This window comes from Ambystoma mexicanum, chromosome 5q (assembly GCF_040938575.1).
Source record: "Ambystoma mexicanum isolate Mex_15411 chromosome 5q, UKY_AmexF1_1, whole genome shotgun sequence".
Lineage (NCBI taxonomy): Eukaryota > Metazoa > Chordata > Amphibia > Caudata > Ambystomatidae > Ambystoma > Ambystoma mexicanum.
Genome location: NC_090933.1, coordinates 869,725,757 through 869,749,007, shown reverse-complemented (window position 1 = coordinate 869,749,007; position 23,251 = coordinate 869,725,757). Strand labels below are relative to the sequence as shown.

At 43.7% G+C, this 23,251-nt stretch overlaps 1 protein-coding gene across 1 annotated transcript in view; it reads right to left on the bottom strand.

Annotated features, from left to right (window-relative positions):
* Positions 1-23,251, bottom strand: part of TMEM67 (transmembrane protein 67) — a 2,125,990-nt gene that overhangs the window by 2,025,062 nt on the left and 77,677 nt on the right. Inside the window, exon 2 of the mRNA XM_069621352.1 lies at positions 1,356-1,444. Within this exon, the coding sequence (XP_069477453.1) occupies positions 1,356-1,444 (89 nt within the window). The remainder of the gene's footprint in view (positions 1-1,355; positions 1,445-23,251) is intronic.

Sequence of the window (23,251 nt, the reverse complement as noted above, 5' to 3'; positions counted from 1 at the left end):
GCAGTGGGCCCTGGTGTGCTTTGTATTCTAGCGTTATTGGGCTCAAGGAGAGGGAAGGGATTGGCTTTTGGGGGTACACGTATAAGTCTAGAAAGTGACACCATGTTGGTAGCAAACAATTCATGAATCAAACCTAGTAAACCATATTGCTTTCTCCTTTGAGCTGGTTAAATAAAAAGCAAACCACACTGTACCATCCCAGTGCTGAGATTGCAGAGTGTGTGCAGGGTTTTACTTGGTAAAGGTATGCAGCACTTTGCTCTCTCTGGGCTTTTCCAAATCTGCCTGAAGTGAGTAGCCATTAGGCAAGGTGGGGCTATTGCACCATGTAGTTATTCAGATGATGGAAGTGCCAAGTGAAGTGGAGCAGAGATGGTGCAAGCAGAATTGAGTGAGACGATCTAAGGACTAGGGATGTGACTACTGAAAGACAATCGCCAGTTACTACAAGCATGTTGCTAAGTACAGTAAAACACCTTTATGGCATGGGATGCTATGTGAGTCAATTAATTCCTCTGCCACCACTACACTTGCGGAAGCTCACAGCTTTGGACCTAATAAGGGCAAGGATTGTGCGCTGGAGGGTTGGCTCAGGAGAGTCTGTGCCAGTCACCACATTAGGCATAGCCTGGGGTGAGAGGGCACAGAGGGGTTAGTGATGCCTACATGCTCCCTGACAATTAGCAAGAATTGTAAGACCATGAAAGGAGTGGTTCCACATATCTAAGGATCTTACCATCCAATTAATGACATTGGATAGAATTGAGAACATAAAAAGGTGTTGTCTTGCACAGAGTGGTTCTCCTTTAACTTCCATCAACCTTATCTTGCTTTTACTTCAGAACTGAGGCCCTATCAGACCAAACTCCACTAGGATCTCTAATTTAAAGTCAGATAGGTCTCCATCACTTTGCTCTGTTTTTCACATAATACATTTTTCACTATCAGCTTGATGACTTTCAGGCGTGTCCCTTCATACTAGTTAGGGAAGCATGGTGCTTCTCGCTTTAACCTCTGATAATTCAAAGAATTCTGCAACACTAAAGGTTAATTTGTGCCCTCACAAGGATATCTCCACTGCTAGTTAACCATTTACATGCTGGAATCCTCAAATTATGCAAATACACGCTGCACTAAAGGGTAATCCATGCTGTCACAATGAAGTTCTCAGCTCCAGGTCAACCCATTTCCATTCTAGAAGGAATTGTAAATAAAATATGGACACCATTATGAATACAACAGAAATGAAACAAAAAACTATTGTAATGTGAGGCACACTCTGAACTTAGTTGTGTTTTTATAGTGCTTCCTAGGCTGAAAAGTAAAGCTGTAATACATGAACTCTAAAAACATACCATGTTTTCAGGGCATTCCTGGCAACTACTGGAATGCCCCCTGGACTGAGAGACCTTTTTGAATCCTGGAAGACACACGCATGAGGTACCTAGAAACAAAAAAAAGGGGGTTTAGGGATTTGTAAAGGATACATTAGGAAGAAGACAAAAATAATCCACTTTATCTAAATGTAAATATTCCCTTCATGGAACTGTTTTATTCCCAAAAAAATGTTAACCGTTTTACGCTTTCAGCTTCCTAAAACCTCTTTAGTCAATAGGCACAAGACATCTTCCACCAAGTCTTCTTGGTAGTTCTCAAATATTGGCATGCATTATAGATTCTTCACAAGGCTTAATTTCCAGAACTGACTAATTATTTGGAGAAGTACTTCTGGTGAAGTTGGTGGATTATACTGCCTATAGGTACAACGGAAAAGATCAAGATTGTTATACAAGATGTTCATCACCTACTGAATGGAGCATCCAAACAGCATTTACTCTGAAAACACTAGGCAAATATAAAGCTTCTGACTCCTATGGCCTGAGTGAGTGAATGATCTTCGTTAGTGCCTGAAAAAATGTAATCCAGAACTACCAAAGTTTGGCTCACCCAGTTTAGCCAAAATCATACCAAAAAGGATAGATGATGATATTAGAAACCGATTAGATTCCTCAGCTGTAAACCAAATCCCATTTATGCTCTACTACTGGGATATTAGGTGGATACATTCTGTATTTTACATATTCAAGAGGAGAGAACCAGTAATGATTTTTTATATTTCTGATATAGTTATAGATGAATTGTTTAAATGTTCTTATTACTTGGGAGTTTTACAGTGAACCGACTCCAAATTACTTGGGATGAAGTAATAGGACCCACTGTACCTTTCTTGTGTCAAAATAGGTCTTAAGTGTGGCACAGTAGATGGGTAGCTAAAGATACAATCTGTGACTATAGTGATCACCACCAGGTTTGTGGCCATGGAGGGCTGGTAACAATCCGTCAGCACAAGCCTAGTTAGGACCAGGCAAAGTGAATGCCTCGGCGAGGGCGCTAGTCTGTTATCAGCCTTGAAGGCCCCCAAACACAGGAGTGATAGCTATTTGGACTCTGGGGGTCCCGGGAGTTAGAAGCTCAGAGGATTCGTCTGACAGGGGATGACCTAATGGGCAATTAGGTAAGAAAGGGGATTTCCAAGAGTGAATCCCATATACAAATTCTTTGCCCCCCTCTGGGCAGGGGCTGATGCGGACAAGCAGAAGCAAGAACAGGGTTTGTAAGCTTTAGCAGTTAGCTCGAGAGTCATGTTGGTTTATGAATGTGAAATGTTATATTTTCTATTGCAGATTTTCATTTCCTAATTGCCATGATATATATTATGCCTCTGCGCTTGCGCAATGCATGTTAATGTTGAAAAGGTATGGCGTTTCAGAAAATGATGAATATTTTCAGATTTGTCCATGCACGCATTCTGAAATTAAGAAAAGAGTAATATTTCGAGCAGCTGCCTGTACATGCAAAATGTTTGATTCTATATTAAGGCCTTAACGGTTTACTTTTATCGCGTTTTAACAGCTTTCAACTGGAGAAAATGTGGGCCCAAATATCTCAACGTTGGACGCTTCGATTCTCCTAATATTTGGCAGGCGCCTACATTTTAGCTTTAATTGGTGCACTGAAAAAAAAAATAACTTGGCCAATTGTGAGAGCAGCTATAACAACATCCAGTATAAGGACTTAACCCCACTGCATACGCATTACAACATACACTCAAACAAGAAAAGAATTGTAGGAACAATATTCAGCCAACATTAGCATAATCACACACAGCATACGCAAGGCAATACATAATTTTGCCAGGGATACACAATTTATTAACCAAAAGGTATATGCAAAAAGAAAATGTAAAAGAGCATATTACTGTGAATCATAATATAGGTCTTCAAGAATATTGCCCAAAAAAACCTATTCCCCCTCATTTGACAAATATACTTCCACCCATGAGAAAAATACTTTCAAATTGACTCTTAATGTTCTTGTGAAAAATAAAATACAGCTATGATCAACAGAAAATGTGTATATACAACTATTTACAGTTGCGTGAGCACGATTCCTTTTTCAATGATTCGCACTTCCCCCGTATCCACACTTTACGAGCTGCCAAACACAAACAATTTGGTTGCTGGAAATAATCTTGCTAGATTTAGCACATCACTTTTAATGTTAAAACATATTTCTGTTCCTCTTTTATAGCCAATATCGTTCCACCAGTGAGAACTAGGGAACTACAATAAAATCAGATGGCTTGACAACACTGGGACAATAAATAAAAGGTTTATCAATAATTTAATATCATCCTGCAGGGAGACCACTTGAAAAGTAGTCTTAGGGGCATGCTGATGCTCAGCGAGTAGTTTTGCATTGATTTCAATCAGTTTTAGGCCTGTTTTACGTGCCTTTGTGAAGGCATTTGTGTGTATTTTGCAATCATTTTGTGCCTAATGTGTGGTTTTCTGTGGGTCTTATTTTGTGTTTTTGTTGACTCCTACCCAGTTCTGCATTTAGGGTATGCAGTATCTGTGGTGTAGTCCTGTTTCTGGCATTTTCTACTCTCTCCGCCTACACCTTGCAATCGGCTGAAACAGTGAGATGTCTCTTTGCCCATATGATTCTCATTGGTCCGTGCCACATGTAGGGAGGCACGATACCACAAGTAGGACACTGACACAATAGGTAGAATTTGAAAAACCTCTATTTTAGTTTCTGGGGTTGGAAAAACTCCTACTTTGCCCTATAACTAAGATGGGAGTAGTCTCGACCATCAAACGATAAACAAAACAGTCGTAGTGGAGTCCATCAAATATAAATGGCCTGTAACATCTGGAGAGCCACAGGTTGCAGACCCCTATGCTAACAAAACCCAGTGCCTGCCCCATCTCTTGTACAAAAAGTGTATAAAGGAGAAATGTATGTAAAAGAGAAGATGGCCGAGTCAGCGCTCCTCCCCACGTTAGACCACATGGATAAGGTGGTCCCTGTAGGCAGGATAGCAGCTTCGGCCTCCATGGTACTTGTCGACGATCGATCCTGGACGTCTTGTGAAGACGAGGCGTGTGGTGCACCTCGATGTAAAGAGCGTGTTGGCTGCAAGGCAGACTTGATGAAGAATGTAGGCTCGGTAGAGGGTGTCAGGAGTCAGCGTTGGCATAGACGATTCAGACTCTAACACGGCTAGTCTTCGGATCTTCGTTGGTCTGTGTCTTTGTGGACTTCGGGTGGCGGGAAACGCACTTGCGGATTCTCCCCTGTTCATCGACAACCTTGACTTTCTCCAGCAGGACAAAGTGGTCGACGGTGATGGCAAGGGGGTCCTTTGTTTCAATGTTCTTAGGCAAAAGGTGGATCGTTGCGGCTCCAGACATCAAGCAGCAAAGTGTCAAGCTGACCCCGCTTCTGGGCAACAAGACCAACTGGTTTCCAACGTTCACGCCAATCCGCGGTCGACGCCAATGGATTTTGACTGCCTGTATGTCCGGGTGCTTCATTTGGCGGACTCAGTCTCCGATCAACAGCCTTTAGGGACTGACTTCCAGGGTGCCTCTGTGAAGATCAGCTTTCTGCATGATGTTCCCTCGTAGCTCGGGCAGAGGTCTCCTAGCCAGGTCCTCTCTTGGATCAGTCCTTGACAGTCTCGACAGCTTTCAGATTTAGTCGACGGAAAGCAGCAGCAAACTTTCTTCTTCCAGCTGGGATTCAAGGATAAGCAGCTACAAGTTTCAACTTCAGCTTCAGCTTCTGAACAATTCTGGTAAGTGAGAGGTCCCCAGATATACAGTTCCGTCTCTCATTCACACTGCTGAACCAAGCTCAGGCAGTCAATCAGGCTCACAGCGCATTCAGGCTTCCACCCAGACACCCATAACAAGGAATGTGGATTGGGGCAAGCACCCAGCCTTGCATTCATGTCAGTTTCACGCAGGGCTGTCTCATTCTTCAAACACACAGATACCAGACACCCATAACATGAAGTGCACATTGGTCACACACTCCATTCACACAGGTCCCACCTCAAGGGTGTACCCACAACATACAGTCACTTGGAAGGCTCCAGCCAGTCTGGCCTACTTCCCCATAATAGCATATATGGTTCTTCCACCCCACAGCCAGTCTGGGGAAGGGACAGAGTGTGCTTCCTAGCTCTTTGGGGAAACCAAGAGGCCACAGGGGCCACCTTACCTTCTATCAGGAATTCACTGATTCTGATACAAGCAGAGATTCCCCAAGGTTCTGTCCTTGGCCCCTTTCTCTTCTCACATTACACTTCCTTCTTAGCTCCCATTATCTTCTCCTTTGGTTTCTCACACCATTTCTATGCTGATGATACCCAGCAGCTCTTCCTCTCCTTCTCCTCCTTCTCTCCTAACATCCATCACAAGCTTTCTTCTTACCTCTGTGCTATTAAATCCTGTATGTCCGCCCACTTCCTTCCTCACTTCCTTACTCCTAACGCTGACAGAACCGAAGTCCTATTCTTCCCTGCCAACACTCTTCCTCCTCCCTCCCCTCCTCCTTTCATTCTCTTCTCCCCTCCCAACTCTCCATTACCTCAGTTTTCACATTGATCCCCACTTCTCTCTATCTCAACACATTTCCCTTACTGCCAGATCTTGCCGTTTTCATCTGTATGACATCCATAAAATCAGACCCTTCCTAATTTTTCACGCTACTAAACTCTTAATCACCTCCCTCATCTTCTCTAGACTTTTCTACTGCTCCACTCCTTTCTTTGGTCTCCCCTCCACTCACCTCTCCCCCCCTCAAATATGTCTACCACTCTGCCACCCGCTCCCTCTGCCTTCTCTCACCTCAGCCTTCTCTCCCCTCACAACTCCATCTCTTCTTCTCCTACTTCACTAGACTGGCTTTCTTTTCACTCCCAACTCAAATTTAAGTTCCTCTGTCTAGTTTACAAATCTCTCTATGGCCTTGCACCTCCCTACCTATCCTCCCTTCTCTCCTTCTATACTCCTTCTCGTTCACTCCGCTCCGCTGACCTTTTCCTACTCGCTTCTCCTCCTTCACCCTGTGCCCCTTCCCGCTACCACTCTTTCCAATTACTCGCTTCTTTCCACTGGAATCGCCTCCCTCTCTCCAACCACTCTTCTTCCTCCTATCCTACCTTTCGCACTTCTCTAAAATTGCACTCCTTTCATTCACCTCCCTTAACCTCCTACTCCCTCTCTCACTTTTGTCCCTCTCCACTCACGCTTAACTTCATCTATATTGTAAATTGTTCCTTGTACTGTTTTCTGGTTTGATTCAATTGTTATGTAATGCTTGCTGTATTTTGCTTGTAAAGCACTTTGGATTAAAGCGCTATATAAAGCTAATAAAATACAAATACAAAACCATCTGCATCAGCGAAGCGGAGTGAATAGAGTGTCTGGCGGCTGGGTGTCTCATGGATGAAAGCCGGATACTAAGAAGCTCAAAGACCTGGAAAGAAGGAGAGGTTGCCTTGGTGGCCCTGGCAGGAAGATCAGGTCTGGCTGCGTGTCCCCCTACCCCGATGAGGCTTGTGGGCCTTTTGAAACGCAGCCGGGCAAGGCTGCCTGCAAATCAGTATCTTCGAACGCCGAGACGCGTTCTCTATCTGCTACGGTGCTGCACGACCACTTATGTGATAAGATAACACAGAGTTTACCTCCATGTCAATCTGCGAACTGTCACTAACTGCAGACTCAGATTTACAAGCAGATTTAACTATGCGAGGGCGGGAGGACAGGGAAAGTGAGCCTTCTGCCTCTGAAGTGAACAAGGAGGGGTGGTGGTGAGGGGGCAGTAACCTCTGGTTGCAGTGACACTCAAACCCTCTGACAGGTTACCTTTGATATATCCGAGCGCTGCAACTGTTGGGAGGATGTGTGACCAAGCGCTTTCAGGCACAGCCCAGCGCTGCGATCAAACGGGTTGGAAGAAGTGGCTGCAATGAACACATAATCACTCCTGACATCTCATCTTTGCAAATGCCCTTCCCTAGCTTGACTGCGACGCGATCAATAATTGCGCAAGTACATAAAGAGCAAGGCGAGAAAGAGGTAATTCCATTTCAGTCTTCAGTTGATTTATGCGCGCCGCAAGACTGTATAGTCACCACCACTGCATTCATGGAGCCCTTGCCCGTAAGTCAAACAAGTCTGCCTATGGCAGATTTACCCTTGGCAAAGGAATCCTCGTCTATTGACAACGGCAAACTGCGATGGGGGATGAAAGTCCTGGGTTTAGACAAAGTCCAGCACTGCGGCCCAATGGGGCGCTTGAATACCCAACAAAAAAACCTTGCCGTTAGTAAACCTGGGAAAGCGTCACTCTTCACGACAAAGCAAACTTTCCACCAAAATGACTTTCAGCCGGGGGATCTATCAGACGTTGAACTGTTGGAGGGTGCAGAATCTTGCAGCAAACAACTAAAAGAATATTTGTGCAATCAAAAGGACAATGCCATGATCGCCAAAATAGTAACCTGTATAACTTTGCTCCCTTTGTAAAGACTTTTTCGAAAACAGGTCGCCTTGACGAAAAGTGTAAGGGCCCCCCCCCCCCCGCTGCAACGCAACAACTTGCACTCACTGAAGCATGGCTTACAACAAAGGATCCAACCCCTGGTTTAAAAGCCAAGGAGGTGGAACGGATTTTCCAACCCAAAGACTCTGCCGTGCAGCAAACGAGCCAGGATGCAGTGGAAACCGTGACCCTCCTGCCGACTCTAGACAAAGACGGCACACGTGCCATTGTCAGGCAGTAAGTACGGCAGTGGGAGTGGATGCCTCAAGTGCCTCGCCTCCACGGTCGATGGACGCTGTTGAAATTTCTGCCTCATCTGAGCCGGTAGTGCCCTCAGCTCTGGACAAAGAATGTTCACTGGTACAGTTCTCCTGGTCGCATGCCAGCGTCACCCACCTTTCTAACAATGTCTGAGAAAAGGAAAAGACTGGGCGTGTTGCAAAAGTGTGGGAGGGACACCAGTTCCACACATTTTCAAGAACCCAAACATGGTTGTGACCTAGGGAGTGAGAAAATGGTCGCTTATCAACCTGAGGGACCGGGCCAGCTGCGGACAACCGCCTTGAGCGCCCATAGAGAACCTATGGGGGAGGCAAATGAATTAAGATTCCCCTCGTCACTGATGGGCCGACTTTAAAACGAGGCCGGGTACGGGGTCATCGAGATGCACAGAAGGCAGATCTAGTATGAACACCCAAAATCCTAGTTGACTACCAGAGCGGAGAAAACTAAATCCACCCCCGCATTGTTTTAAAATGTGCGGGGCAGACCCCCGCAACCCCATCTCCTACAAAATATCCCCCCCTAACAATTTCGCCTCTTGCAAGAAAAACGGCCATGTGTACGGCGAGATTTTTGGTGGGCATATTTTGTAGGGCTACCCGTCAGCAACCTGAAAATCGCACCTACAGCAGTGGCAAACATCTCTGGATTGGTCATGGTTACCAAAAGCATTAACCATCCAAGATAATCTGCAGCCACCCAACCTTGGTACTGGAGAGAGGGCCCGCTACCTTAAGGTCAACTTGTCTGAAAATCGCCCCCTGGAACACGAGAGGTTTTAGGCACCTCACTAAACCCAGTGATGTCAACTTTGGTGCTTTTGATCTATTCTGTTTGCAAGAGACATGGCTGAGAGAGACTCCTATTATGAACGGTTTCGAAATATTATTGAGCCCTGCTACCAAAGGAAATCAAGGACGTCCATCTACCAGCCTAATGACAGCTGTAAAGTCTGGCAGTCCTTTGATCTTAACAGATACAATCTCATCCAGCCTCTTGTCTCAAGAACTTTGTATCGGCTGGGATCCGAGGGGGGGCGGGGGGGATGGAGGGGTTGGGGTCAAAGAAAAAGATAAGCCATCGTAAATGGTACTAAAACATTTATTGGAACCCTATGCTTACTGCAAACGACACTGTCATAGATCATATTGCAGATTTAAAATCGATGACGCATATCCAATCCAACAAACGCAATATGTAGTCATATGCAGTGATCTCAAATACACCAGTGCTGCTAAACCATCACGCTGGCCAAGTGAAGTTGCATGGGAAAGACAGACAGACATGGGGGGGGGGGGGGAGTGGTTGGTGGATCTCCTTGATGGACGCAAAATATATGCACATGGTGAGCTGTAGTATCAGAGGCGATATACCGCCGCACCCAACATGGGAAAGCATGGATCGCTCATCTGTGATCAACTATATCTTTGTCTCTAGGAACTTCCTCCCGCTGGCCAATACATTTAAGGTCGTAAAAACTATCAACAGCAACCATCCTTTACTACTCTTGGATTGGTCGATCCAAACCCCTAACATTCGAGAAAACATTTTGGGACGGTGGAGGTATGCAATGGTGGTTCCCGGTTGAACATTTCTAAACACAATATAAAACAATTTGCAGGGGAATTCAGGCAGGTTCGGACAACAGTGGAATACACCCCACTATTAGATCTATACCATACAAATGGGAAGAAGACAAGTAAATCACCTGCAAACCACCTACATACATTCAATAGGAAACTAGTGTCTAGAAGAAAAGTGGTCAGGAAACTACAAAGAGTGGCAAATAAATCTAAGTCACAAAGAGACCTTCCTTGGAGAAAAAAGGAAAAATAAAAACTGGCTGTACTCCACAACACTGTTAATGTACCAAAACAATTCTGAAGCCATGCTCAAAGTATTAGTAACTAAAGACCCCAGGGGTTTTTGGTCTTTAATAAAATCAGTTGGCCATGTACTTGACAACGAACAGACCAACCCCATAAGTGAAGACTGCTGGGTAAAACACTTTGAAAAGTTATACGCTGCTGGATCAGAAACCACCTTTACTGATCCCCACGTTCACAAACAAAAACCATGGGTCGATGACAAGTGATATTAGCGTCATCTGAAGATGTATTCTAAAAGTAAACGGCTCACGGGCCCTTGGTCCAGATGGCCTGACAAACTTTATAGTTTTATCCATCCTTTGTTGTCTCAGATTGCCATATCGCAACAAATGCCAAATTCATGGAAGAGGGTGATCGTTGTCCCAATCTTTAAAAAAATTTTACAAAAAAAAAAGAGCTTGAGAAAATCCCCAAAACTATCGACCTATCACCCTCCTCAATGTGATTGGAAAACTGTATGGCACAATACTTTTGGACCACTTTCACAAATGGAGTATACAAAAAGGCTATAATAACCCCACTGCAAACGGGTTTTGTAAAAGGCATTGGGACAGTATCCTAAAGGCCGGAGCCCAAGACGGGAAACCCAAGATATTCATGGCCTTTGGGGAGTTGGTCCAAGCTTTCGATCAGATTGAGCGCCACAAACTGTGGGCTAAACTTGAGGCAAAAAACTGCCAGAGAGCTTATTAGATACAATAAAGGCCATGCATCAGAATACAACATTAAGAGTTCGGCTGAACAGATCAGGCCTCTTATCGACTGAAATCGTCACTTCGAAAGGAGTTAAACAGGGGTGGCAACAGGGGTGGCTCTGGCTTTATTTAATTTTTTCTTGGCGGATATGGACCAAACTGATCGATCATCTAGAATCTTTCCACCTATTGTAGGGGCTGGTAAATTGCCAAGCCTATTGTACGCCAACGATGTGGTCCTAATCGACCAAACACTGGTGAGCCTACAAGGTCAATTGGACTCACTCTGCAGTTACATCAGAACAAATGGCTTGGAAAGAAATAAAGAAAAACAAAAATCTTGAATTTTGGACATTCTAACAGAGGAAGCAACAGCTACTCATGGTTCCTAGAGGGTAAGCGCATCGATCAAGAATCCTTGTTTAAATATTTGGGTGTATGGATAAGCAATACAAAAATGGAGGCCCCTATGGTGGCACATCTAAAAGCTAAAGATCTGTGCAGCGAACTGGAAATTTGGTCGTTTTTCACCAATCGCAGTAATACGGTTCTACAAATCAAAGGTGGTGCCCGCTCTACCTTATGGAGCAGAGGGAATGCCTAACATCCCGGCATGTGTATGGCCTCAGCTGGAAGGCCTTTTCTAGAGGTAAGCGTTGGATATTCCTTCATCCACGATGATCCAAATAGTACAGCAGGAACTGGGTCTAACTTCCTTGAAACAGACAGTGGAATTAACAGCACGACCCTGTACAGAAAATGCCATATGCCTCCCACGCCAGAAATCCTGGAAATGCTCAATAGTGAAATTACTAAATCTGAGAACCTGACGCTGAGCAATTGGAGATTGGAAATAACTGAGCGATTGAAAGAGGTGGAGGGGAGGGGGGGATTAATCGACTAGTTGAAAAAGAACCCTTGTAGGGTTAAGAATAAACATGGGGAGCAGGGTTGGATCTCCACACTGGAGGCAGCAGCCAGCTATCAATCAACCAACCACCTCCCCGTGGAACCACGGAAACGGGACTCTGTGTTCCTCTTTGCGTCTGCCTTCGCCCCTCCTCTACCCTGCTGATCTGTTCCCCCTCGGCACCGTGCACATGACCTACCCTGTGCTTTCTGGGCCAAGGTACCTGCTCACCCTGCCACCCACCCGCACTGCCTCTAAGCCACCCTTGCACTGGGGTCTGTATCTGTACCCATACAGTCCACCCTTTGTTTTTATTCTCCTGCACTTATCAGACATACCCTGTCTGCTGCGTTAAACCCAGCACTTGCCACTTGCTGGCTGCACTACCACTGTTGCCTTTATTATCTATTTATTTATTATTTATCTGTTTTTTCCTTTGCTCCAGACTTTCCATCCCCCCCTCCCCTCCTTCCATGCACTTTTCCTTTTTCCCTCTCCCACGCACTTGGGCGTTCTCAATGCCACTGGGCCTAGTAAGATCTTTGTTTTTGTTCTCCCTTGTTCCCCTTCCTTGCCTTGTTGTGCTCTTAATCACTACGTAAGAGCGCAATATAAATAAAATATCAATAGCTACCTAAAACAGTTCCCCAACAGAACTTACATGGATCAATTTCCAAGAACCTGTTTGAATCTACCGACAAATGAAATACGGCTGCGAGGATGAAGTTCAAAACCCTCTGCATTGTCCACTGGGCCTTATGGGGCATGGGACCTCAATACCTACAACTCTCACTTCATAAACATCTTCCTTTTAGAGCTCTTCGCTCATCCGCCTCCAACTCCCTCAGAGTTAGCCGCTTCTCCAAGCAGCGAGTTGGTCATAGATCTTCCTTCTGCTGGGGCCTCCCTCTTGAATAGCCTCCCTGCCTCTCTGAAACTTGAGGAGAACCATCTCAGATTCAGCAAGATCAGCAGTGGAGAGGGGGGAGAAAGCAGTTGTCTCCAGTCAAGAGAGGATTCCAAGAGGGAAGGCAAGATGTTGAGCGACACTGGGAGCTATGTGCCTGACAGTGTGCTGGGCCAGTGGGGGCACAGGAAGGGTTAGCCTAGAAGAGTAGGGCAAGAATTTCATCAAGATTGGTGGGGCAAAGGAAACCATTTTCAGGAGATGAGAGCAGGAGTGCTGGAGAAAAGTGAGCAGGAGGAGGGGATAGAAGGTAAGTAGCAAGGGTGTTGTGAATAGGGAGACATTTTAGAAGCAAAGCAGAGAGCAAGATCATTTGCAGAGTAGTGGAGATGGATTCAGGAGGTGAGAATGGAGTTCAGAGATTTTCTGGAGGCACCTAGAGTAGAGTAGTTTAGAAGTTCAGTGAGATAGATTTGGAGATCTGAGGGGTGTCTCGACCTTTGCCAAATGCAAAGCTTTTTACGTATTGTTTTCTGGGGTGTGAATGAGAGGTTTAATCCAGGGCCCTGAAGAGGAAGGTTTAGGAGTGAGTGTAGAAAGAGGGTAGTGGGAGGAGAAGGGAGCATATAGAGCAGTGTTAAAGTTAGTGAAGGCTTCTTCAGTGGATTGAAAGGCGAGTTCAGCTAGGAGGAGAGAGAGTGGTGTAGGTCAGATGCGTAGTCAGGGAGTTTGGAGGAGGAAAACGTGTGCTTTGTAATAGTTTTAGTAGATGGAGAGCGTGAGGAAGAAGCACAAGTGAAGATTGAGGCAAAGACGACAGAGTGACTTTAGGGAGAAGGTGTGGTGGAGATATTAGAGGCAGAGAGTTGAGATGAGCATACGGTCAATGGACATTCCATTTGAATGGGTGGGCAGAGAGAGGACAGAAGAGAGTGAGTGATTAAGTAGAAGAGAGTTAAAATCAGTAGATAGAGCAGCAGAGAGAGGCTGGAAAACGTGGTCAAAGAATTGACCTACCGGACTAGATGGCCGGTAGAGAGAGATAATATTTATGCCATAGAGGGCACTGCTCGTTCAGATAGTGTATTTGAATGAGGGAGAATTAGCTGGAAATAGGGGAGTAGGAACGATGGGAAATTTGGAGAATGAAAACGGTCCTACACCACCACCCCTACCAGTGGGGCAGGGAGAGTGAGGGGAAGGTGTAAGGCAGGGTCATGAACGACAGCAAGGATCGCAGATTCACAGGGAGAGATCCAGGTTTCAGTAAGGGTAATGAGGTCAAGAGAATGAGAAAGGAAGAAGTCGTAGGTAAAGGAGGTTTTATTGCAGACATTTCAAAGAGCAATAGAAAGAGTGAGATGAAGAAGCATAGCAATGTGGAGTCTGAGAAATAGAGAGATGCTGGGGTAAATGCGGGAAGAGGAAGTGTAATAGAAGTTAGAGTTCGAGTAGTTTTTGTGAATTGAGAGTAGTGATAGGGATGGAAGGAGAGTGAGATGGTTCTGAGTGAAGGAGAGTGAAAAGATAAGTAGAAGGGAAAGGAAGAGAGCAGTGCCTGGTGAGGGTGAAGTCGAGAAGAAGCAATATTGGTCAAAGACAAGTAGCAGGACACGGTAAAACAAAGGCTCATAGGCAAAGAGGAATGTCAACAGCTGGTTTTCACCCTTCACCGAGCTGCCCTTAACTGGCACTCCTGCGCCAGACTGGACGGCCCTAGAGTGTGCAGAGGTGATGACACAGTCTTACCTCACCTGACTGCCTAGTCCATCAGTGGTTGGGGTAATCCAAATCCGGACCAGGTCAAAATATGCTAGGAGCAGAGAGAAAATATTACTGCAATCTCTGTGGCAGAAGAGCAACTGTTAAAAGGGTAGTTGTTGAAGACTCTGCTGCAGGATTACTATTGTGTAGCTGACTGCGGACCGCAAACTAGCGTTCCTGCACAGGAATGAGGACCAAAGAATGAAAAAAGATTCAATTCCCAGTGGCGGTAATGGTGGAGACACACTGCAGAAAACTCTGTACTGCCAAGCGTATCCGCCGCACCAAGTGCCACTTCTGCAACCCATATATAGTCACTCAGGAGGATGTATACAGGTTAAGGGCACTGGGAGCACCATCAAGCTCAACAGGTAGGCGGTGGACGGTGCAGAGCATTAAAGTAGAGTATACGTTATAGCCCCTTTTCAGAAGAAGGGTGCTTTGAGATTGGTTAGAAGCGTTCTGGCTTATTGCAACCAGAGGAGGCTTTTGAAAGAATGGGCTTGTGTGCAATCTTGTTTTTTCTGGGCATCATGTAGTTTTTATGGGATTCATTGAATAGGCAAGAAGTCCTTTCCTGGGATGGCATGGCCAGACACATTTAGGCAGTTACTTGCAAGCTTTCCTGACTACTGTTTATTATTATTTCCTTATACCTCATATTAGGGGTAACTTGTAAAAAGGTGAAAGGCTAGCATTAACTAAAAAATTATAAATATTTAGTAATAAAACTGGCAGACAAAGATACTTTAGTGATGGTTATTAAACAGTACGAAACTACTGCTGAGGAGTTATTAAATGAATTCAACAATTAGAAGAAACTAAAAGTGAGCCTACATCACAAATTCAAAGTGGAATCTTAGATATCGTTGGGGCTTTAGAACAAGATTATTACACAACAGGAATTAGAATTCTCAAACTGAAAAATCATACAAATTCCATCTTTCTAGGTATTTCCCAAAATAGATACAGATTCACTTAATCTCCATGGTCGCTCAAGTGCAAGCATAAATTAGTTTTAAATAATTGATAAGCACAGTTCACTAATTAAAATGTTATTGATTTGCAAACAAACTTATTTGATTAGCAATGTTGTACTAATATTTTTAATGTTACCAGAAGTTATTTGTTCGCGGGTCATAAAAATGAGCAACAATACAGCATTTCTGTGCATCTCTAAAGACAGACATTAGTAAGAGGCGCGTCTGAAATGTAAGGTTCAGCTGCATGAATGGGCACAAATAAATAAATCGATATGAACAAGAGGCCATGAAAATAGTTTTCAGTGCAGGGCTCTGTGCAGCGGGGTACAGTCAGTGGTGCAGAGGGCAGTGTCCCATATGCTGTGCGCTTGCCCCATCATTTGTTCTGCAAGTAGGAGATCAAAAGGTTTAATGTTAAATGAAAATCGCAGCTGTAGTATGGTGTTGCGGCCGACATGGTAATTGTCCACTTCAGTAGACAATACTGCCCTTGCCGGCCATTGATATGAACGGTTTTCAATATATAGTTAAATACCACTTTCAGGGGAGGGCATTCCAGCCCTGTGCACCCACAAAAGCGGTACTTATCGCTATTAGCACCCCGAGCTGCCATCTGGGGTGCTGATACTTTTTATGTTTGTTTTTAAGGGAACCAGGCTTTGTGCAATTCATTCTTCCTTTAAAAAGAAATGCACATGTCTGTGAAGGGAAAGAATTATGTATGGGGCCTGGAGGTGCACAGGTGAATTGGTAGGGAGGCTGGTTAGGAGACTTAGGTGGGGCAAGTGGGACTTGGAGGTAAAGCACTCCAATTGAGACTCAGCCTGGGGCAATGCCTCAAAGAACAAGGAGAAAGCTGGACAGAGGAGCCGCAGGCCGGCATAAATTACAGCCGACTACTTGCGGATTGTACTTGGCCTCCTGATTGGCCAACTCTCTCCCACATGTGTGAATATATAATGCAATCCAAATTGTGGAGCAAAGCAGATATACAGTATATGGTATTGCAAGGGGTCTGTAGGCGTACAGACTGGATGGGGCCACTGACAGCTACATTGTGTAAATATCTGGTTAGCTTTGTGTATTCATTATGTAAGAAAAAAAAGTAAGAGTCAGAGTGGATGGCACAGCAGTCAGTGACCTGGGCAAACTAGGTGGAATATTGTAGTTTGTGGACAGCTCACTTTCGGGGTAGCTGGTATAAAGCTACAGGGTGATAAGATAGTATGTCAAGGAGTTTGGGATCAGCTCATGGGTTGAGCACCAGTTACACATATGTATGCAACCATCAGGTGTCGGAACTAGGTTTTCCATCACATGCATTTGGCTGTGTGATCATGTACAATTTCAAAAGTGTTCAAGTTAAGCCTGCGCTGGTGACCTTTGAAGTCAGATGGAGACAAGGGCACGCAATTTCTGTTGGGCTGCTCTGTGTGTGTACTACACTGTGTGAATTGAGCAGTGACTTTTGCCTGGAGCTGCATTATTTAACCCACTGTGCTTCAGCTGCTCTGGGAAAGCACTGCCTGGAATATACAAGTACTCTAACTCAGACGTTCCACGAGAAGGAAGAAAGGAAAGCCGCCTGTATTTCAATCTCAAGGTCACGCCCGCCTCCAGCTGACTTCAAAAGGTGAAATCACAACGCCCTTGTGGCATTAAGCCAACACTGGAGACAAGGGCGCGCGATTTCTGTTGGGCTGTGAGTGCGTGGGACTGTGATTCCAACATTCATCTGTTCCACCCCTGCTTTGTTTTTGCGTTTGAGAACCCCCTCACGACAGGGGGGGAGGGCGGCCTTGAGTGCATCAGTCCGGACAACCTGGGAAAAGCTGTGCCTATCACCTCCCTACATGCTGCTATTCTCGTGAGAAGTAGAAGATCTGCTAGCTACATAACAACCTGCGAAGATTCCTGCCCGACACCAATCGGGTAAGTCAAGCTATACCAGTACAACCTTCGTCTAATCCTGAAACAAACAGCATAAAGAGAAACTGTTGTTGTGAGCGAGAGACTGCGAGCGTTGCCCTTTGATCTTGCATACAACAATAATCACAAACACTTTGACTTGCCATAAGAACACATTTAAAATAAATACTAAGAAAAAGGTTCTACATGTGCGGGAGACTGTGGGGCGTCGCCCTTTGATCCCGCTCATACCTGACATTACATCCGCACATTCGCAAATCTATTTGACAAATAAAGCACAAATTATGCATAACATTGATCTACTTCCGGGCCGGCTACATACTTCAAGAAGCCCTCCATCATTCAAACCAAATAAGGATCATTAATGTCAACCTCGGCAGGCCCGACGACACGCCGCAGAGGAAAAATAGATACAGAAGATGCTCTAACTGCAAAAACCATAAACAACAATTGTCGATACTACAAATCTTTGCGAAAACAAAAAAGATAAAGATGACACTTGTTGCAGCAATCCAATCTATGCTTGATATAATACTGCAAGATACAGGACCAATCGAAGAAAGTGAGACAAGAGTACCCATACCCATATCTGCAATCAAAAATCCTGGCAAGCAAATCAATCCTAATTTAAAGAGCTCACAGAAACACCTGAAGAAAATTCAAAGAGCAATGAAGCTCGAAATGAAACATGCAAATAAGTCCCGATATCTCCCTCGTGCACACTCTGCAACAGATGAACTTAATGCTTCACTACCGATACTCTTTAATCTCCTACCAGTAACCTGTGGCCAATCAACAAATTTAGAAGAAGCAAAGAGGACGCACACAATTGCTGATGTTGCAATGACAAGAGATTCAGAACCCGAGTGCCAAACTTTACCTGTAGGAGACCTTGCGATACTAGACAAGATAGCGCCTCAATGGAGAATGATGAGGAGAAAGAAAAAAATGTCAACCCCATTTCTCCTGAACAACAAGCTAAAGTAAATGATACAATTTTACCCTCAAAATTTAACTACCAGAAAGACCTGCCAGAAAACAAGAGAAAATCCAACGACACGATAAGAGCGGATATACATCTTGCTCCATCCGAGAGGGATGAGTTTGAGAGGGAAGAACCTTATACCTCTCACCAGCCTCAACTATTCCAATCAAGTGAGACAAGTACTTCAAGTGGACTTCAAACCGATGAAATAGCTAGAGCAACCCTAGAAGCAAACAAAGTTTCCAAAACTCAAAATAGTGCAACTGAGTTTAACTCAGACACACAAAGAAAAAGATTTGCTAACACTCCGATTGATCATTTGCGGAAAAATACTAACAGAAAAGAAAAGGCTTTAAGAGCAAGGGCACTATGGCTACAACTTCAAGAGAAGAAAATGGTAAAAGACTTACCGAGAATTGAACCAAAAAAAAAAAAAAATCAAAAACCGGACCGATGTCCACGGTTGTCTTAGACATTAAAGAACTAGATTTTATCATGAGTCCGCACGATAAAAGATGGGAAGAGTCAGATGAACAAGTGCATGGAAAGAAATCAATGCCATGTTATACATCTACTCTGGCAATAAACCAGAATGCTCAGAACTTTTCTTTTCTGCCGAATGACATACACAGGGCCCAAGATGACCAAAAGGATCATTCATGTGTATCAGAAAAAGATCAACAACAACTAAACTTCGAAGCAACTCACCCTATACCAAATAATAGATTTGGATCTTCACCAGGAGAAAATCATTCAGAAAACCTGCCTTTGGCCCAACTACCAACTACAATGTACGATCTACAAAACCTTTTGATAACGACAACCTCACAATCATGGATTCCTTTTATTAAACTACATGAGGCAAACGTCGAGGCAATAAAAGATCAGGCGACACTCATAGCCCTGATGCACACAAAACAAATACACAGAGAGCTTCATAATCCAGATACAACAACGACTAGAGAAGGAAGCAGAGACAAGTCTACTATGGCAATCGAGACTAGCAGATATTGCTACTTCTAACAGGTTGGAGAGAATGCAAACTACAACAGCCCTGATGTCTCTGATGAAAGGAATATCTAAAATAACCAAAGAAATGACAGTCTCAACCGATGGAGAGCAACCAAAATAAGAAGAGAGATCAGGTGACCACAGACATCAGAAAAGAAGGCTCGGCTGACCACATTGAGACGATAGGGATAAGCCCACAGATCCCTGTGGAGATTGAACAACATGCATTTCAGATATTTGGAAAGCAAACCACAACAAATATTCTGCTAAACAAGAAACCAATAGATAAGAAAATAAAGAAAAAGCAGACTGGTTCAAGGGCATTCTTACGAAAAATTCCACCTGGCCAAGATAAACAATCATCAATCATAGATCTGTCTAATGAAAAAAATGATCAAATATCCCACCATGTCCAAAGTAAAGCAACAAAAACAAAAGAGAAACAGGCCACTGCTTCACAAATACAACAAGAGGAAGAAATAAGACAACAAGTGGAACTAATGGAACTCTCACTATACGAAGTCTCTGATGAGTCGAGAGAATCACAACAAATAGAAAAAGAGGATATGTTTATAATTGATCAATACCCAGACATAAATCGCCCAGCTAACAATAGGGACCTGACATGTGAAGATATCTCTGACGAACAAATGGAGGAATCTTATGTTTTACGGAAAACAGTACTAAAAGAAAGCAGAGAGATACCGACAGTGAAAGCCCAAAACTTGGGACAATTTGAATCAAGACCTCTAGAAACATTTACATAGTGAGGAGAGACAATTGGCCTTTCCACAGCTGAGAACCCCTACATTTACAGATCCTACAAAAAGAATCAATAAAAATGTGTGCTAACCGTAGCACAACATAATAACGCCAAAGGCCCTGTGATACTCAATTGAACCAACATATTACGACTACTTGGAGCAAACCCAGAACTACCTGAGATCACGCAACATTAACTTAGTGAGATTCATCTATGATCAATCACTTGATTGGGTGGAAATCGAAGTAAAGACATCCATGATAATGCAAGAAATACTAAAAACATCCAAGCAACTGGAATTCATAGGGTTTAATTGCATGGAAGGTAAAATATATCAGCCCAAAGAACAGACAAAGTCAGATGATGCCCGGCTCAATAATCGAAACCCATTCTATCGAGAATTCAGCGACTGCAGCTACTATTCAGAACTGGATACCAGCTATATATATCATATACATCAAGCATACATCAGATCCAAAAGACTCTGTGTAATACTACACTAAATGAGACACATAGAAAGCAATTTAATCGAAATGACCCACAAGGTACTCTGAGATGGAAGAGAACAAGATCGACAGCACTTATTCAATCAACATTGAGAAATTTAATAGAAATGAAACTGATCTCATGGAACACAAGGGGTCATGAACATCTATTTGCACAGATGCATTCACCTTTGCTGGGAAGTCACATAATATGCCTCCAAGAGACACGGCTCTCACACCCCCCAATGTGCGACGGCTACAATACTTTTATGAATCCTGCCCAAAATAAAGAGAAAGGAAGGCCATCCTCAGGGCTTTTGACGTTGGTCAAAATAGACTCCATATGGTCCCCAATCGAGTCAAAAAACTTGAACTTATGGTCCTGTTATGCTTGAACTAAAATGGCGCTGGTGCACAGTGTATTCTGGGAGCGCTCAAAGCCATGATGGATATTTACTTCATGCCGCAGTGAAAAGCTACACACATTTTGCTGAGTGTTAGATTCATGGTGCTGAGGAAAACATGCTTTCCAAATCTGGTATGCGGTCAAGGACATTTCTGCTGGGAAAGCTAACTTTGTTATGGTTTGTTACTGTTCTCCGTGGTGCGTGTTTTTAGAGGAGGGAGGCACTCTGCTCCTTAAAGGTAGCTCTCGATTGACCCAGCTGGCAACCGACGGCTGCTCATCAACTGCGCAAGTGCCATTTCCAGAAGGTTCGAGAACTGCCCCCCCCCAGCTTCTCCTACCTCACGCCCACCCTCTGGAATGCCCTACCTCCCACCATCCGTGGCGAGGACTCCCTCACCACCTTCCGCAAAACACTGAAAACTACCCTCTTCACATAAGGACCGACACATCAGCACAAATACTTATCATTTAAGTTTGTAATTATAGCCCAAATGCTATATTTGTAACAACAGTATGATTTCCTGTACTACTCATAATGTGTCAACAATCGCTATCATATGTACCATGTAACTAAGTTATTGCAAGTAACAGCGCCTCAATGCCCCTGGGCTGCTTGCGCGCTATATAAATTTAAATAAATAAATAAATAAAAATAAATAAAAATAAATACATTTGTGGAGTGGGAGTGTGTATATATGCGGAAACCCGGAGGTGGTCAGGTGAGACTTCAGCCGGAGAAGGACGCTTACATTCGGCACTCCTGTGAGCTGTGGTGCTCTCGGCCTGGCTGTTCCCGGGGTCTTCCAGCCGCTTCTGGGCGAGATGAGGAATCCTGTTACGCTCACGGTGATGTATTTACTTTTGAATTCTTTGTTTCTTTTGTGATTTATGTCTATATTACTTCTGTGAGTTATTTCTATGTTATTATTGGTTGCTTCTAAGCTTTGAATAAATAGCCGTATAAGAGCCGATTATCTTCTAAGCGTGTGTGGTTGTGAGTTATTACGTCTGTCTGTGTTCAAAGTATTTGCTCTGTAATTGCATTGGTGATTTATGTTTTTCCGTGCACTCTGGGGAGAGCAATACAGGTCCCAATACACTGTGCTGCAGAAAATGAACAAAGAAACCAAACACGACTTCCAGCAAAAGGACCTTCCCACATTGGTAGTGTTTAATTTATATTGGCACCCAGCAGCAATTAATGAACCGATCTTTATAGAGACAATCATGACCGAACTGGATTCCATAATAGCACAATATCAAAAATTCGACATTGTGATTTGCGGAGACATGAACATTCATCTAGTCGATAAAATGGGCAAGCTAAAAGAGATAAATAAACTGACAGCAAAAGATAGACAATGGACCAAAGAAATGTACGTCAGAGGCATGGTGAACGTGGGTATTTATCAAACAGCAAAAACAAAATTCCGACTTGGTCACAGGGAACATCGAAAGCAGTATTGGATTATATACACACATCTACAGCTATTTCTGATGCAAGACAAGGGATGGAGATAGTACAGTCATTGAATAGTGACCACCATATTCTGATTTTAACCGGGGCTGACTGTGGAGCAACCCGACAAAAACAACTACTTCCAGCCTTGGAGCTCAACACACAACAAACACGACTGAGAATAAAACCGGGACAAATGGAAGATTTGGTGGAAAACTTTCAGAATTCTGAGAAATCCCCACTCTTAAAATTAAACTACGAATGGTTACTTGAACCGTATAATAGACCAAGGAAAAATGGACCTACTATCAATCAGAATCATAATCATTCATTTGATTCTCAAATCAAAGAAAAAAAAAATTAGAACTCAGAAAAATCTGTAGACAAAAAAAGAAATGTTCTAACCAAGCAGATCATCTTGCCATCAATACCGCAAAACAAGGACATTGAAATTGGATTAAGTCTCATAAAGCTATCATGATGCAGAATCTATTCTTAAATGCCTAAAGAACCGGAATACACGTGACTTATGGTGCTTATTGAATACCCCACACACGAATCGGCAAAAGCTCACACAAAATGTGACAGAAGAAAGATGGGAAAATCACTTTTCACAACTATACAGAAGTCATTCGAATAATAATGAACTCCAACAGCAAATCCCAGTAAATTGGACAATTACCAGAACAAAAGATAAATTTGTACAACTCATCAAAAATCTTAATCCATCAAGAGCCTCTGGACATGATGGTCTGACCAATGAAATAATAATAAACTCACGGACATTGGGCTGAAATTTTGGTGCAAATGCTAAGCATAATCAACCAATACAAACAAATTCCAGAAACATGGAGGCGGGCAACGCTTATACCGATATT